General features: G+C 42.5%; 1 protein-coding gene across 3 annotated transcripts in view; it reads left to right on the top strand.

Moving 5' to 3' along the window:
* chd6 (chromodomain helicase DNA binding protein 6) overlaps positions 1-17462 on the top strand; it is a 255925-nt gene that overhangs the window by 18495 nt on the left and 219968 nt on the right. For all 3 annotated transcript variants that reach the window (XM_072556108.1, XM_072556107.1, XM_072556109.1), the window contains one exon: positions 3327-3383. In XM_072556108.1, coding sequence (XP_072412209.1) covers positions 3357-3383 — 27 coding nt within the window. In that variant the 5' untranslated portion in view covers positions 3327-3356. The remainder of the gene's footprint in view (positions 1-3326; positions 3384-17462) is intronic.

Raw genomic sequence — 17462 nt, 5'->3', positions numbered from 1 at the left:
CCAGCATCTGCAGTGCTCACTTTCTCCCTGTAAGATTAGGGAAGTCTTACTGCAACTGCACACGATGTTGGTGAGACCACATTTGGAGTATTATGATCAGTTATGTTCCCTCTATTTAAGGAAGGATATTATTTCATTGGAGGCTGAAGATTCACTAGGATGTTTTTGGGTATGGAGGGAATGTCTTATGAGCAAAGATTCGAACAAAGAACAACACAGCACAGCCCTTCGGCCCTCCAAACCTGCACTGACACATTTTGCCCTTCCATGCTAAAACTGTCTTCACTTACAGGATCCATATCTCTCTATTCCCTTCCTATTTATGTATTCATCCAGGTGTTTCTTGAATGCTGCTATTGTGTCTGCTCCCACTACCACCTCTGGCAGTGTGTTCCAGGCACTCACCACCCTTTGTGTGAAAAACTTGCCTTGCACATCTCTTTTAAACTTCCCCCTCACACTTTGAACCTGTGTCCTCTAGTAATTGACCACTCCACCCTGGGAAAATGCCTCATACTTTCCACTCTATAAGATTGTGAATGGCATTGGTAAACTTCTGTTACGTTGCCCCTCAACCTTCTGCGTTTTAGTGAAAACAAACCCAGTCTACCCAACCTTTCTTCATAGCTAAAATCTCTCATACCAGGCAATATCCTGGTCAACCTTCTGTACCCTTCCCAAAGCATCCACATCCTTTTGATGGTGTAGTGACCAGAATTGTATGCAATATTCAAAGTTAGACCACACTTAGAATATTGGGACTCTATTCACTGGAGTTTGGAAGAATGAGAGATCATCTCATTGGTTCTTAAGGGACTTGATGGGATAAATGCTGAAAGGATGTCTTCCCTCATAGAAGACTCTAGGACCAGAGAACATAGTCTCAGAATAAAGAGGTGCCAATTTAAATCTAAGATGAGTAACTTCTTCTCTGAGGTGTGAACGTCTTTGGAAAGGACTCTTGCCACAGAGAGCTGGGGGTGCAGAGTTCTTGTGTATATGTAAGTCTGAGACAGAAAGATTCTTGATCAGATAGGGATTGAAGATTATGGGGAAAGGGAGAAAAATGGACTTGAGGAATGTTAGGTCAGCCATGATCATGTTGAATAGCAGAGCAAACTCAAGGGGCCAAATGCAAGGGAATTTGAAGTATGAGTGAAATCTCACTGAAATGTTTTAGGATCTTGATGAGATCACACCAGAGTAATGTGTGCAGTTTCAATCTGTTTACCTAAGGAAGGATTCATATGCCTCAGAGTGAATGCAGTGATGTTCAGAGATTGAGTAGGATAGTTTGATATCCCCTGCAGTTTGAAATGTGAGAGATTGTGGAGTCTGTACAATTTGTAAGGTGCTTTACTGGGTAAATTTCAGGTGGATACTCCTCTTGGCTGTGGAGTCTAAGCTGGAGGTCACAGGTTGTGTAAGGTTCAGCCATTAGGACTGAGATGGGGAGAAATACTCCACCCAAACAGAGCTGTGAACGCTTGCTTCATTGCTGAGAATATTCAAGACAGATTGGCAGATTTATGAATGGATTAGTGGTGCTGGAAGAGCACAGCAGTTCAGGCAGCATTCAAGGAGCAGCAAAGAGAAGTGGTGTGGTAATTAAGTTGAAAGGTCTTATTGAGCGAGGAAAAGGCTAAAAAGGCTGAATCCCCTACTGCAGCTCTTACTTCACCAGACAGCTTTCAGGCTTCTTCCTTGAAACTCATTTCAGGGGCTTCAAGTTCCCACGTTCTTTACTGACCAGAATTTGATTCAATATTTCAGTAGAGTGCTTTGTGCAAGCTTATTAATTCCTCGCTCCCCAAATCTGACGCCTGTGTGTTGGTCCAATTTAATGCCATTGTCCATTTGATGAAATTCTACGAGTCACTTTCTCCTTCATATTTGAAATTTTTTTATTGTGTGTGCCCTCCAAACTAATAGCCTAATCTCCTGTTGGATTTCATACTGAATTCTAAGTGTAGAATTGTGCTTCTGTGATCCACAAAGGCCATTATCTGAGTGAACTCAGTAGTTGCATCAGACGTGACTACATCCTCCTCATCTTGCCTCAAGTAGAGAAGTTTAAGGAGTGACCTAACTAAGCAGTTCAAAATGATCCAGGACGTTGATTAAGATATGTATTGCGAAACAATTTCCCCTCATGAGGAAAGTAGAAGTTCAAATATCCATGAACATGCACATATTACAAGCAGTAAGGAAGACCACCATTGATTTGTTGGAGTATGCAGTGAAGATGTTTTGCTGCAGCTATGTAGAGCTTTGGAAAAGACTCACCTACACACAGATTTCATCTCTTTTTACTTCAGGAAACATACATTTGTATGAGAGTAGATGCAGTGAAGATTGATTCCTGTGGTGGGACCATTGTCTTACAAGGAGAGAGAGCTGAATGGCCTGTTTTCTCTAGAGTTTAAAAGAATGAGCAATGATCTTAATGAGATGTATAATGTTTTTAGAGGGTTTAACAGCATAGATTCTGACAGATTGTTTCCCTGCCTAGTTCTGGAAGCAAAGCTTCCTGTTAGCTGCGTGGCCAATCAGAGGTTGTGCTCATGCTGATAAAATCATTCATTCATTCAGTGCACTTCAGGAAGTCACTGCTGCACGAGGAACTTGGAGGTATCATTTTAGGATAAGAGTTTGTCTGTTTAGGGCTGAGATGATAAACAGCTTTTTTTCGCACTGAAATGGTTGTGTGGTGTTGGAAAAATGCAAACTGTGGCTGCTCAGCGATTGAGGCATTTGGAGATTGCAATTGGTAAATTTTGTTGCACTGGTTTGCGCCATCCATGATCTTGTTGAATGGTGACGCTGGGGAAAAATGACAGTCACAAACCAAAGTCTTTCTGTTCCGTTCATCATTTCTAGATTTCTTCAAGTGCATCGTTAGTTCTGCCTTCCAAGATCTAACCTTACATTGTACCCATTCTATGTATCAGTATAGCTGTCTAGGCTTTCTTTGTCTTTTTGCTGCAAACTGGCATTTTATTTGGCTGTCTGCTGCTGTCAGCATGATTTTGGCTAGACTTCCAACATTTCTATAGGTACATGGAGAACACTCATGTTCACAAACCTTACTCCTTGTTATGTTAGTTATTGTTTAACATAGCAATTTACTATGTCAACATTATTATTCAATTCTGTTTTCAACTGTCACAATATTTGGCTCCAACACTAGGTGGCTCTGTGGGCAAGTTATCGAGTGTATTTCATTGATTGACCATTGCTATTGTATGGGAAATTTGCAATTGAATAACATTTCTTTATATATCTGCTAACTTTAACTGACAATTCATGTGATTCTATCATTGCAGAGACTAAGCTGGCTGTTTGAAAACTACATCATGAAAATACAGAAAAAAGAAAAACTGGTGAGTGTACCGATCTGATTTCCCCATTTCCTGTTTTATATCAGGAGTTAACAGTATGTTTTTATGAAATAGTCCTGCCTTCTGACTTTTTCCACTCCCTGGTTTCCACTGTGGCGTTGACTACATGCTGGTTAGTCTCCAGTGCCGCTTTCTTCACGTGTGTGCTTTGGCAGTCTGTGTCAGTTGCCTGCAGGGAAAGTGGGTGTTACGTCATGGACACACTCTATCCTATCCCGTTCACTTGACTGCTGTGCAAGCACTTTTGATAGGCAGCTGGAATCTGAGCCCAGGCCCTGGCTGAGGGAGTTTATTTTTTTTTCTGTGCTTGCTTTGTCTTTCCAAAGCAGAGCAGCAAAGGCCAGTTATGACTCAACTCACTAAGATCATGGAACGCAGTGCAGACTGGGAGTTTTCATGGTTCTTGTGTATTAATCTATCGACCTGAATAACATGAGATGGTAGATGCTAATTCAGGAGTAAACTTCGACAGGAATTTAAAAAACATCACAGGAATATGGGAAAAGATCAGAGGAGATGGACTAATTGATTGCTCTTTGAAATAGCAAGTGCTATTTGCTGAATGGCCTCCTGCATTCAATATTCTATGATTCTATAATTATCTGTGCTCTTAATTGCAGTTGTTGTCACGGCGTTTTAGGTTTCCCATGGTAACAACTTACAGTGGTATCTGACGGAGTACAGAATGTGATTTACAATGGATTGCTGCATTGTGCAGGGTTCAGATGTGAAGGTTCTTTGTTGTCTGTCTAATATATCAGACCACTACACAAAACATGTAAATATTTTTACCTTTTATATAAGGAGACCATGAAAGTGTGGTGTGAAATTGACAGGACAAGTTGATAAGGCAGTTTATTTTCTTTTAATATATAAGATCCTGGGCTTTATAACTAGAAGCAGAGAGTACAAAAGCAAAGAGGTAGTCTTGAACCTTTATAAAACATTAGTTAGGCCTTACCTGTATTATTAGTGTCTGACTGCCACACTCATGATGGAGTGTCAAGGCTTCAGAGAAGATGCAGAGGACATTTACTAATAAGGGACCAGAAACAGGGGGCCTCAGTTACGGACGAGTTACAGTTTACCATGGAGCATAGCTTTAAAGTGAGGAGCAGTAGATTCAGAGTGGATGTAAGGACATTTTTCTTTCACCCAGAAGGTGGTGGAAATCTGGAACTCACTGCTTATAAGGGCGGTAGAGGAAATATTCATTGCATGTAAGAAGTATTTAGATGTGCAGTTACAATATCAAGGCATACAAGGCTGTGGGCCAAGTGCTGGAAAATGGGATTAAAATACTTAAGTGGTTGTTTTTGACTGGTGCAGACTCAATGGGTCAAAGGGCCTCATCCTATACTGTAGACCTCTGTGGCTCTGAAAAGCTCGGAGAAGCTGAATTTGTACTTGCAGCAGATTTAAGAGAAGTGTTTAGAACAGTGAGGGGTTTTGACAAGAATGAATAAGCTGAAACTGGACAGGAGGAGGATTGATTAGCAGAGAACATACGTTTAAGATAATTGGCAAATGAGGATAAATAATTTTTAAGCAACAAGTTATTCTCATATTGAACGTGCTGATTTAAAAAGGAAATATATCTGGAGAGATCTGGGAAAGAGCAGAAAGTTGGCAAATTAAATAGTTCTTTCAAAGAAGCAGCTTAGTTATGGTAGGCCAAACAGGAGCCTCCTGTGCTGTGTCATTCTATCTATAAGAAAGATTTAGGCTTTTATAAAGGCTTATCAGGTTTCTGAAAGTTTGTTTTGTACAGTGACTTACTGTGTGTAACAACATATATATAAATCTTTTACAAAGTAGTGAGATGAGTCACCAGTTAAGGTTTGTTCATCGATCAGGGAATTACCTTGGTCTAGAGGACCTCCAATGCTTCTCTGAACATGGGGTCTTTAGCATCCAGTTGAAATAGTGTTGTTGGCAGATAGAGTTGTGTTTTTGACAGAGATGAAATGTTTTTGAGGGAAATAAAGATATATAACATGTATCTTGACAACACAGTAAGATTCTAGTATACTGTATCCAAGGCATATTGCAGAAGGACCTCTGTTAGTCCTGTGAGCACATTAACAATCTGTTGTACTTGCAGATGATCATCCTGTGAGATCTGTTCATTGGTAATTTCTGCATCTGGTGGACAAAGCTTGACAGCTTGGCTCCTGTCATCTCACCTGGTGTAGAAAAGTGTTGGTTCTAAAAGATAGCTAATGATCATTTGAACTCAGGTTGAATAACTCACAAAGCCCTGAGCCCTTGGCTTTTGAAAGAAATGAGAGGAGTTGGCACAGGATCTGGCCATATTTTTCTGTACATTACATTGTTGGCAGGAGAGTAGCTGAAGGACAAGAGGTGTAAATTAAGGGAGGGAATGGCCTTGAGGTAAAATCCCTGAACTGCTAAACCAGAGATCCAGGTAATGTTCTGGGACCCCATGTTCACATCCTGCCAAGGCAGAATTTGAATGGAATAAAAATCTGGAATTCAGAGTCTAATGATGACCATGAATCCATTGTCGATTATCAGAAAAATCCATCTGGGTCACTAATATCCATTAGGGAAGGAAACTGCCATCATTACCTGGTCTGAATGACATGTGACTCTAGACCAACAGCAATGTGATTGACTCTTAACTGCCCTCTGGACAATTAAGGAGGGGCAATAAATGCTGACCAGCCAGTGATGCCCATTAATGAAAAAAGAATCAGCTAACAACAGGATAGTTGGTCTAATGTCATCTCTGGCTAAACTCTTCAAAACTACATGCATGAGTTAATTGAGCATAAATTGATTTGTGCAAGGCAAGTTGTATTTGACAAATAAAATTAATATTATTATTTTTAGAGGTTGCCGATTAAATAAATGATGTGCTGTGTAAATTCAAGAGATTGGATGTAGTGTTTTGTAATGATCAGGGATCAATCATCAGGGAAATGGTAACAGAAACTCTAACAGCTTGAATAAAGTGTTGAATATAAGATTAGGGAGAAAGGGTCAGTGTAAACAGGTGTTGCTTGGCCTGCAGAGATGGAAGTGACATTCCCAGGAGCTGTTGATCTCCGCTTATGCATTAGTAATTTTGAGTTTGGTGTAAGCAGTGCAGTCACAGGATTCACTGTTAATACAGAAGTATGGGGTTTAGCAAACTGTGCAGTGAACTGTAGAAAGCATTTGGAGGATCAACAGCAATGGAATGGGCAGAAAGTTGTCATTTTTGTTATATCTGAGTAACACAGTTTGGGAAATTTAAATAAGGATTTGCAATTGATAGTGTTTTTCATAACTTCAAGATGTCTCAATGAACTTCCTAATTAGTAAAGTAATTTTGAAGATTGAATGCTATTATAATGTAAGAAATGCAGCAGACAGTTTACACACAGCACACTGTCTCAAACAGCAACAAGATAAATTAGATAACCAGGGGTTGGGTGGGGGGTGAGGGAAAACTGGGGAGGCCGCTGGGTTAAATTCCTGCGCTCTGTTCCACTCCTAGCCGGTTAGTGAAGGAACAATTCAAACCAAGTCTTTACTAAGCATATAGCAATGATGTATATCTGCTGACTATTGTAAATGTTTCTTTAAGTACTTCTTTAGATGTTTAGATGTGTTGCAGCGTGTTCAGGACAGGTGGGATCTCAACCTGAACCTTCTGGTATTTTGTCATGAAGCCTTAATATGTGTCTTTAAGTGTGAAAAAACAGTAAAGCCAAATTAAACTAAATTAAACCAAATAAACAAGTGACAGCCCCTTGGTATTTCTTACTAATTAACCTGTTCATCGATGTATTGAACCTATCTCAGAGGCAGGGCCACTACCACTACACCACGAGCACTCCACAGCTATTGGGCCCTCAGCGCTGTCCCCCCTCTGTCAGGGCAGGGGCCCTCAGCGCTGTTTTCCCTCTGTCAGGGCAGGGGCCCTCAGCGCTGTCCCCCCCCTCTGTCAGGGCAGGGGCCCTCAGCGCTGTCCCCCCCTCTGTCAGGGCAGGGGCCCTCAGCGCTGTCCCCCCCTCTGTCAGGGCAGGGGCCCTCAGCGCTGTCCCCCCCCCTCTGTCAGGGCAGGGGCCCTCAGCGCTGTCCCCCCTCTGTCAGGGCTGGGAATGCCTGACCCATTCCTGCGCTGTCATAATGCCCCAAATATCTGAGAATTTAATTGATTCTCTCTGTCTGTGACCTTTTAAGGGTTTGATGCCTTTTTATCTCCTCCAAACCTTGCTCCATTTTGTCAGCTGTATCCCCAGCTGCAAATGTGTGTACAGGTGATTAGCATCATAAATCCTTGTGAAAGTAACATGTGGGTAATGTGTTTTTATGGGTGACCTGCCTGTTACAGTGCCATACTAGCCAATGTTTTGTACCCCATAGCCTCCACTGATCCTCTTCACAATAAAATAACGGAGCTGTATTTATCTGCTGATCTTGTAATCTAATCAGGAAGGTAGCAATGGATTGTGTTCCCTGGAGCCTCCAGAGTTGCATCCTGTATTATTAGAAATGTTCTCATTTTTTTAGTTTTCCTAAAGTTTAATTTCCCAAAAGGTGTCAACCTTTGACTTCTGAACTGTAAAGGTCCCTTCACACATATCACAGCTAATCCCAGTTTTCACCTTAAAACCTACGTTGTAATGCACAAGGCTGGAAACAGAGGAGTTAAAAAAATTGCTTGTATTTCTGCAACACACTCCCTTACCATTTACCACTGGGAACTGTACCTTGAGAGGCTTCAATGCTGAGCTCTGCAATTCTGTCTCTAAACCTCTTGTTTCTTGTTCCTCTTTTGCTATGCTCTTAATATCTGCCACCTTCCTTCTGGTTACTCACTCTAAACATCTCTGGTGACTTAATGTCACGTTTGCCTTGCCTCCAGTGATGCAAGGGAAGTTTTCCTAACTTAAGGGTGCTGTATGATACCAGTTTATTTCACTAGGCCCTGGAACAAAGATCAATTATTCCAATTGTCAGCCTGCATGAACTCTGCTAAATCATCAGACTGTGAACTGACCTTTATATATAAACACAAAGAACTGCAGATGCTAAAAATCAAAAGCAAAAACAGAAATTGCTGGGAAAACTCAGTAGGTCTGGCAGCATCTATGGACAGAAATCAGAGTTAATGTTTCAGATCCAGTGACCTTTCCTCAGACTGACCTTTGGTCATTCCTGATCTGCACTGGTTAGTTTCACAAAAGAGAGTGAACGTACCGTCTGAATGAGATGTTAGGTGCATTTTTAACAGTGGAGAATAATTTTTTTAACATTTATCAGTGCTGGATTGTTCTGTAAATAACACCTAACTGGTAAAGTGTGTGTATGTTTTCTGGGAATTCAGTCAAAGACGACCAGGTTTTTGACGTCATATTTTAACCTGGAGATTTATATTTAGCTGTTGTAAGCACCTGCTGTTAATCTCTTCCCATCTTCTGCAAACCTGTGAGCTGCTGCAAAATAACCCTACCTGAACTATGAATATATGAGCAACAACTTGAATTTATATAGTATCTATTGCGAAGAACTTCACTGCATCATTATCAAACAGAAATTGACAGTAAACCATGAAATATTGTGGCAGGTGACAAAAACTCAGCAGTAGGTCTTATGCGTTGTCTTAAAGGAGAGAGCTGGACAGGTTTGGGAAGAGAATTTGACTTTACATGCATTCAAAAATACAAATTAGGAGTAGGCTATTCAACCTCTTGGGACTCAGCTGCTATTCTATAAGTTTATGACTGACTCTCAAATTATCAGCTCAGTCAGAATCTGGGAAAAACTCTTCACTAGTATGGAATCATACAAAGCTTGTAATAAAATGTTTATGCCAGGGCCACTCAACTCATTATAGCCTTGATTCAAGAAGAACTGAACTCAAGGGGATGTGAGAGTGACTGCCCTTGATGTCAGGGTCACCTTTGGCTGAATGTGGTGTCAAGAAGCCCCAGCAGAACTGGAGTTGATGGGAATTGGGAGGAAAGCTCTCTGCTGGTTGGAGCCATACTTGGCACATAAGAAGATGGTTGTGGTAGTTGGAGATCGGTCAGCTCCAGGGCATCTCTGAAGGAGTTCTTCACATAAGTGTCCTAGGCTCAACCGTCTTCAGCTGCATCGTCAATAACCTTGTCTCTTCCATAAGGTCACACGGGATGTTTGCTGATGAATGTACACTGTTAATCACGACTCTGATACTGAAGCAGTACCAAATGCAACAAGACCTGGACAGTATCTAAATTTAGGCTGACTTGGCAAGTAACATTTATGTCGTCTCTGAAATGAGAGAATTTGACCATTGTCCGTTGATATTGAATGGCATTGCCATTACTGAATTCACCAAGGTCAGCCTCCTGAGGGTTACTATTGCCAAGAAATTGAATGCCAGCCATATAATTACCATGGCTATCACAGCAGTTCAGAAGCTACAATTTCTGTGGCATGTTACTAACCTCCTGACTCCCCAAAGCTTGCTCACCAGCTACAAGGTACAATTCAGAAGTGGATGGAATGCTCTGTACTTATCTTCATGAGTGCAACTCCAAAAACACTTAAGAATCATGACACCATCCAGGACATTACTCATAGAAATTAGGAACAGCATTAGGCCATTTGGCCTTTCGGAGCCTGCTCCACTATTCATTGTGGTAATTGCATCATCGAACTCATAGCCTCTTCCTCCATTCCCTCATGTCCTTTGACCCCTTTCATCCCAAGTGTTGTATCTGACTCCTTCTTGAAACTATACAATGTTTTGTCCTCAGTTGCTCTCTGTAGTAACACATTTTACAGGTTTACCAATCTCTGGTTGAAGAAGTTTCTCTTCCTCTAAGTCCTAAATGGTTTACTCTGTATCCTTAAACTATGACCCCTGCTTTTGACTTCCCTGCCATTGGTAATATCCTTCCTGCTTAATCCTATTAGTATTTTATAGATTTATGAGATTCCCACCTCCTTATTTTACATTCCAGGAAATATAATCCTGATCTATTGAAGTTTCATCAAATATCACTCATCAAATCGTTGCAGTTCACCCTGGGTGCATTTTGAATGTTTGCTATTGCCTTTCCACCATCATCTGTCGAAGAAACATTCCCCAACCTAGCATAGCCAACTTGCACCTCATATCATCGTAGTTTCCTCTGTTTAGATTCAGGGTTCCAGTCTCTGAATCAACGATGTTACCCTCTATCTTGCTGAAGAATTCAATCATATTATGGTCACTTATCCCCAAGGTCAAAAATTGTGGTGCTGGAAAAGCACAGCAGGTCAGGAAGCATCCCGGGAGCAGGAGAGTTGACGTTTTGGGTTTAAGCTCTTCATCAGGAATGTGGAGGGTTTTGGGGATGGGCCTGGGAGAAGGTAGGTGGGAAGGGGATGCAGGTTGGGGGTGTGGTATTTGTGATAGGTTGGTGGGGAGTGTGGAGCAGATAGGTGGGAAGGAAGATGGATAGATCAAGATGATGGCGCTGAGTTGGAGGGTGGAATCTGGGATGAAGTTGGGGAAAGGGAGGTTTGGAAACTAGTGAAGACAGTGTTGACTCTGTGTGGTTGCTGAGTCCCAAGGCGGAAGATGAGGTGTTCTTCCTCCAGTTGGCGGGTGGTTTTGATTTGGTAATGGAGGAGACCCAGGACTTGAAGTGGTCGGCCATAGGGTGGTGGGGTTGTTTGGTGCATGTGTCCCAGAGATGTTCCTTGAAACGCTTCGTGAGTTGGCACCCTGTCTCCCCAATGTCGAGGAGACTACATCGAGAGCAATGGAGACAGTAGATGAGGTGGGTAGATGTGCAGGAAAATCTCTGCCAGATGTGAAAAGATCCTTTGGGTCCTTGGACAGAGATGAGCGGGGCGATATGGGCGCAGGCTTTACACCTCTTGTGGCATCAAGGGAAGGTGCCGGGTATGGAAGGTGGGTTGGTGGGGGCGCGTAGACCTAACAAAAAAGTCATGGAGTGAATAGTTTCTACGGAATGCAGGTAGGGTTAGGGAGGGAAATACATCTTTGGTAGTGGAGTCTGACTGAAGGTGGTGGAGGTGGTGAAGGATAATGCACTGTATCTGGAGATGAGTGGGGTGGAAGGTGAGGACTGAGGAATCTATCCTTGGATGGGTGAGGTTTGAGGGCCGAGATGCGGGAAGTGGAGGAGATGTGCTGGAGGGTATTGTTGAGTGCGTGGGAGGGGAAATTGCAGTCCCTGAAATAGGAGCTCATCTGGGATGTCATCTTAATGTTTCTTGTCCTGTTCCCACTATTATTTTCACTGTGTCCCTACTTGATCCTGGCCCTTGGTTTCTCTGGGTCACTTTTCTGATTCCCCTTTCTGAATTTTGTTCTTGACCTTGAATCCTGTTCCTCTGACTCCTTGCATAGGTCCCCTTTTCCTCTGCCGTTTTAATTTAAAGCCTCCCCAGCCACTGTCGGAAACACTGTCCCAGGACATCAGTTCCGGTTTTATTCGGGTGTAGCCCAGCCAATTTGTACTGATCCCACCTTTCCTCAGAACCAGTCCCCATGTCCCCAGGAATCTGATACCCTCCCCCTTATACCATTTCTTCAGCTACATATTCTTATGAAATATCCTGCTGTTTCCACTCTGACAGCATGTGGCACTGTTAGTAATCCCAACGTCACTACCTTTGAGGTCCTACTTTTCAGTTTATTTCCTAGCTTCCTATATTCTGCTTTTACAACCTCAACACTTTTTGTTAACCTCTGTAGTTGGTACCAACGCGAGCCGCGAACACTGACAATTCGCCCTCTCCCTCCACAATGTCCTGTGGTTGCACTGGGATTTCCTTGAGCCAAGCATCAAGGAGGAAATGTACCGTCCTGTAATCTCTGATGAAGAGTGATCTAGACATGAAACGTTAGCTTGCTGTGTCTCCATGGATGCTGCCTGACCTGCTGTGACTTCTGGCATTTTTTGTTCTTATCCTGTAGTCTCTCATTCCCTTCCCACCTGTGGAGTCATAGCCTGCAGTGTCACTGTAGTGATTGTAACAAGGTCAGCCAGGGGACTATGTTGAATTAGAGTTACATGACTGGGGCTGTTAATCTGATCCATTCACGGAGCCCTGGTAATAGATAGAAACAGGAGTGTCAGGTGTTCTGTTCACTTTTGAAGCTGGCTTTGAGGAAGCCGGACCAGTGTCAAATCCTATGCACGTGTAAATAAAAAGTGACTTGGTGACAGGATACCAGCCTCTGTGGAGTTATTTTAGTGACCACCTCTCTTTGTGCTAACAATGGCTCTTTCCATCTCATGGATGCTCCGTAATATCCCTATCTGCCAATCTAGCACAAAAACCCAGTCTTCCAGGAGCTGCAGCTGGAGACACTTCCTGCACACATGCTGGTGCTGTGCACTGGAAATATTCCCATCCTCCCACATAGAGCAAGAGGAGCACACTATAGCTTTGAGCTCACCCGCCGCATCTTATCACTTTTAAATAAAATCTTTTTGCTTAATATCAAATAACATTGTTTACTACATGGCCCTTATTCCCTGGGTCCTTGTTACTCTAGAATAATATATGCCTTACGAACTATATACCTTCTTAAGAAAAGGAGCAAAAAGCACATCTTCCATCTTGTAGTGAATTCTCACTGTGCTCCAAATTCCCAGAAGCATTCCCACACTCTGGGCTGTGTCTTAATCAGGATGGTTCCCAAGGTCTCATGTGGAGCTTACTGATCATGAGCCTCCAACAGTTCCTTTCTTAAAAAAGCACATCTTAAATATAGTATAACAAAGCAGCCCACTTGATTGGGATTACATTGTTAAACATTCTGTCCGTCCACCATCCCTTAGCAAAGCTGTGTCCCATCCAGGTGATGCACCCTCCTTATGCAGCAGCTGCTTATGTAATATTTTCCAAACACACAACCATTACAATAAGGACATGGGCAGCAGATAATGGTAGAGCATTTAGAAATGTATAATTTAGTCATACAGTTTCATGAATGGGGACATCACACTTGATAAATTTGATGCAGTTCTTTGAGAAGGTAACAAGCAGGAGAGAAAAAGGGGAAATCAGTGTATCTAATGTATTTGCATTTCAAAAAGCCATTTGGTAAGGTACAGCACATAAGGTAACTTAATAAGATAAGAGCCAATGGTGTTGGAGTTATATATTAGCCTAGATAAAAAAAATTGGCTATTGGATAGAAGAAAAGGTTTGAGGGCATCTTTTAACTTGTGGTGCACTACATAGGCATCAGTACTGAGGCCACAGTTATTTTCAGTGGAATGTTTTTAACTCATGGGCTGTGGGGATTGCCAGTTGGCCAGCATTTATTTCCTATCATTCATTGCCCTGGAGAAGGTGGGGGTGAACTGCCTTATTGAACCATTGCAGATTGACCCACAATGCCCTCAGAGTGAAGACAACGATTTTGACCCAGCCAGAGTGAAGGAATGGTGATATATTTCCAAGTCAGGATGGTGAGTAGCTTGGAGGTGTTCCCATGTATCTGCTGCCCTTGTCCTTCTCGATGGAAGTGCTTGTGGCTTTGGAAGGTGCTGTCTGAGGATCTTTGAATATATTTCTAACTTGAATAATGGAAGTGAACTTTCTACCACCAAGTTTGTGGATGACACAAAGTAGGTGGGAAGGCAAGTGGGCATGATGACAGAAAATGTCTGCAGAGGAATATAAACTGGTTCAGTGATTGAGCAATGGAATATAAGCTGAAAAAATGTGAGGCTATACATTCTAAGAGGAAGAGTAGAAGGCCTGTTATTTAAATGAAGAAATATTGCAGAAAGCTGCAGCGCCCAGACATTTGGGAGTCCTTGTGCAATAATTGTAAAAAGCTAGTATTCAAATTCAGCAGGTAATGGGGAGGCAAATGGAGAATTGGCCTTTATTTCAAAGGCAGTTTAATTTATTATGGTCACGTACCGAGATACAGTGAAAAGTATTGTGTTGCATGCTATCCAGGCAAACCATACCATACGTAAGTATAGGAGTAATAGAACAGAATGCAGAATTATAGTGTTTACAGCTACAGAGAAGGGCAGAGAAAGATCAACTTTAATATGAGAGATCAGTTGAAAACTCTGAATGAGGGGAAGAAGCTATTCTTAAATCTGTTGGAATGTGTTTTCAAACTTCTGTGGCTTCTACCCGATGGAAGAGACTGTAACTGGAGTGATTATATTGGCTGTTTTCCCAAGGCAGAAGGAAGTATAGACTGAGTCAATGGATGGAAAGCTGGCTTGAGTGATATTGGCCAAATGCTGGCAAATGGGGCTGGGTTAATTCAGAATATCAGGTCAGCATGGAGGAGCTGGACTGAAGGATCTGTTTCCATGCTGTACCTCTCTATGACAATAACCCTATGACTGGGCTGCATTCACAAATCTCTTTAATTTCTTGCAGTCTTGGGCAGAGCTGTTGAACCCAGATGGGATGCTTTCTATACAAAAGCAAATTACTGTGAATGCTGGAATCTGAAACCAAAAGAGAAAATGCTGGAAAATCAAAGCTTTGACAAAGGGTCAGTTAGACTTGAAACATCAGCTATTTTCTCTGCTTACAGATGCTGCCAGACCTGTTGAGATTTTCCAGCATTTTCTCTTTTGGTTTGGGATGCTTTCTATGGTGCATCTACAAAAAATAGAGGAGTCATTGTGGACATGCTGAATTTCCTTAGCCTCCTGAGGAAGTAGAGGCATTGGTGTGTTTTCTTGACCATAGCATCGATGTGGATGGACCAGGATAGATTGTTTGGGGCTATTTACTCCTAGGAGCTTGAAGCTCCCAACCACCTCCACCTCAGCAACGTTGATCCAGATAGGGGCGTGTCCACTGCACTTCCTGAAGTCGATGACCAGCTCCTTCATTTTGCTGGCATTGAGGGAGAGATTGTTGTCTTTACACCATGTCACTGTGCTCTTTATCTCTTTCCTTTATGCTGTCTTGTCATTAGTTAAGATCTACGGTGGTGTCATCAGCAAACATGTAAGTGGAGTTAGAGCAGACTTTGGCCACACAGTCGTGAGTGTATAAGGAGTATAATAAGAGGCTGAGTACTTAGTCTTGCAGGGCATCAGTGTTGATAATTATTGTGGAGGAGATGTGGTCGTCTATCCTTACTGATTACTGTTGAGCGTCAAAATAGGTAAAGTCTTACTAAAACTGTGCGTGGCACCCATCAGACCCCACCTGGAACACTGAACACTTCGCTCCCCTTATTTAAGGCAGCCCAGAAAAGGGGGATTTTCTCATGACAGGTTAATTAGGTTGTACTCCGACATATAGCATGAAAACAGACCCTTCAGTCCAACTCCAACATGCCGATCAGACATTCCCATCTGACCTAGTCCCATTTGTCAGCATTTGACCCATATCCCTTTAAACCCTTTCTTTGTATACCCATCCAGATAGCTTTTAAATGTTGTAATTATAACAGCCTGCACCACTTCCTCTGGTCGCTCATTCCATAGACAAACCAAATTCTGTGTGAAAAGGTTACCCCTTTAGTTATTGGGTTTAAAAAAAATGAGGACTGACATTATTGAAATGTATAAGACTTTTAGGAGGCTTTACAGGATAGATGCAGAGAGGTTGTTTTCCCCTTGTGAGGAGAGTCTAGAATCAGAGGGCATAATTTCAGAATGAGGTGTCTTCCATTTCAGATAAAAATGTGGAGAAAGTTTTTCCCCCAAGGGTAATGACTATGTAAAGCTGTTTACTGCAGAGGGCTACAGAGGTTAGGACATTAAGTATATTCAAAGCTGAGAGATTGTTCATCATTCAGAGAAATCAAGGTTGTGGGGGTAAAGCAGGAAGGTGGAATTGATGAGTATCAGATCAACCATGGTCTCATTGAATAGTGGAGCAAGCTCAATGGACCGAAAGGTTTACTTCTGCTCCAGTGTCTTATGGAAACACCACCATCCGCAAGTCTGCCTCCATGGCACTCCTCATCCTGGCTTGGAAATATATCATCATTCGTTCAGTGTTGCTGGGTTAAAATCCTAAAACTCATTCCGCAATGGCATTACGGGTGTACCTATCCAAATGTACTGCAGTCAGTTCATTACAGTTCATAGTTCCAAGAGCATAGAACATAGAACAGTATAGCACAGAACAGGCCCTTCAGCCCACAATGTTGTGCTGAGGATTATTCCTAACCTAAAATGAAATGAGCTGTCCATGTGCATGTCCAGCAGTTGCTTAAATGTCCCCAATGACTCTGCTTCCACCACCACCGCTAGCAACGCATTCCATGCATTTACAACTCTCTGCGCAAAGAACCTACCTCTGACGTCTCCACTATACCTTTCTCCTAATATCTTCAAAATATGACCCCTCGTGCCAGTCAATCCTGCCCTGGGGAAGTCTCTGGCTATTGACTCTATCCATGCCTCTCATTATCTTGTATACCTCGATCACCTCTCTTCCCCCCTCCTCTCCAGTGAGAAAAGTCCGAGCTTAGTCAACCTTTCTTCATAAGACAAGCCCTCCAGTCCAGGCAGCATCCTGGTAAACCTTCTTTACACCCTCTCCAAAGCCGCTGTATCTTTCCTACAGTAGGTTGACCAGAACTGGACGCAATTTTCCAAGTGTGGTCTCACCAGGGACTTGTAGAGCTGCAGCAAAACCTCGTGGCTCTTAAACTCGATCCTCCTGTTAATGAAAGCCAAAACACCGTATGCTTTCTTAACAACCCTATCCACTTGGGGGGCAACTTTGAGGGATGTATGCACTTGAACACCAAAATCCCTCTGTTCCTCCACACTGCCAAGAGTCCTGTCTTTAATCCTATATTCAGCATTCGAGTTCGACCTTCCAAAATGCATCACTTTGCATTTATCGAGGTTAAACTCCATCTGCCATTTCTCAGCCCAGCTCTGCATCCTGTCGCGCTGCAGCCTGCAATAGTCCTCAGTAGTATCAATGGCACCTCCAACCTTTGTGTCATTTGCAAATCTACTAACCTACCCCTCAATCTCCTCATCCATTCATTTATGAAAACTACAAATAGCAGAGGCCCAAGAACAGAGCCCTGTGGGACCCCACTCAACACTGTCCTCCAGGCAGAATATTTTCCAT

The sequence above is a fragment of the Chiloscyllium punctatum genome, chromosome 37, assembly GCF_047496795.1.
Source record: "Chiloscyllium punctatum isolate Juve2018m chromosome 37, sChiPun1.3, whole genome shotgun sequence".
NCBI classification, from domain to species: domain Eukaryota; kingdom Metazoa; phylum Chordata; class Chondrichthyes; order Orectolobiformes; family Hemiscylliidae; genus Chiloscyllium; species Chiloscyllium punctatum.
This window is presented reverse-complemented; position numbering and strand designations above follow the sequence as displayed.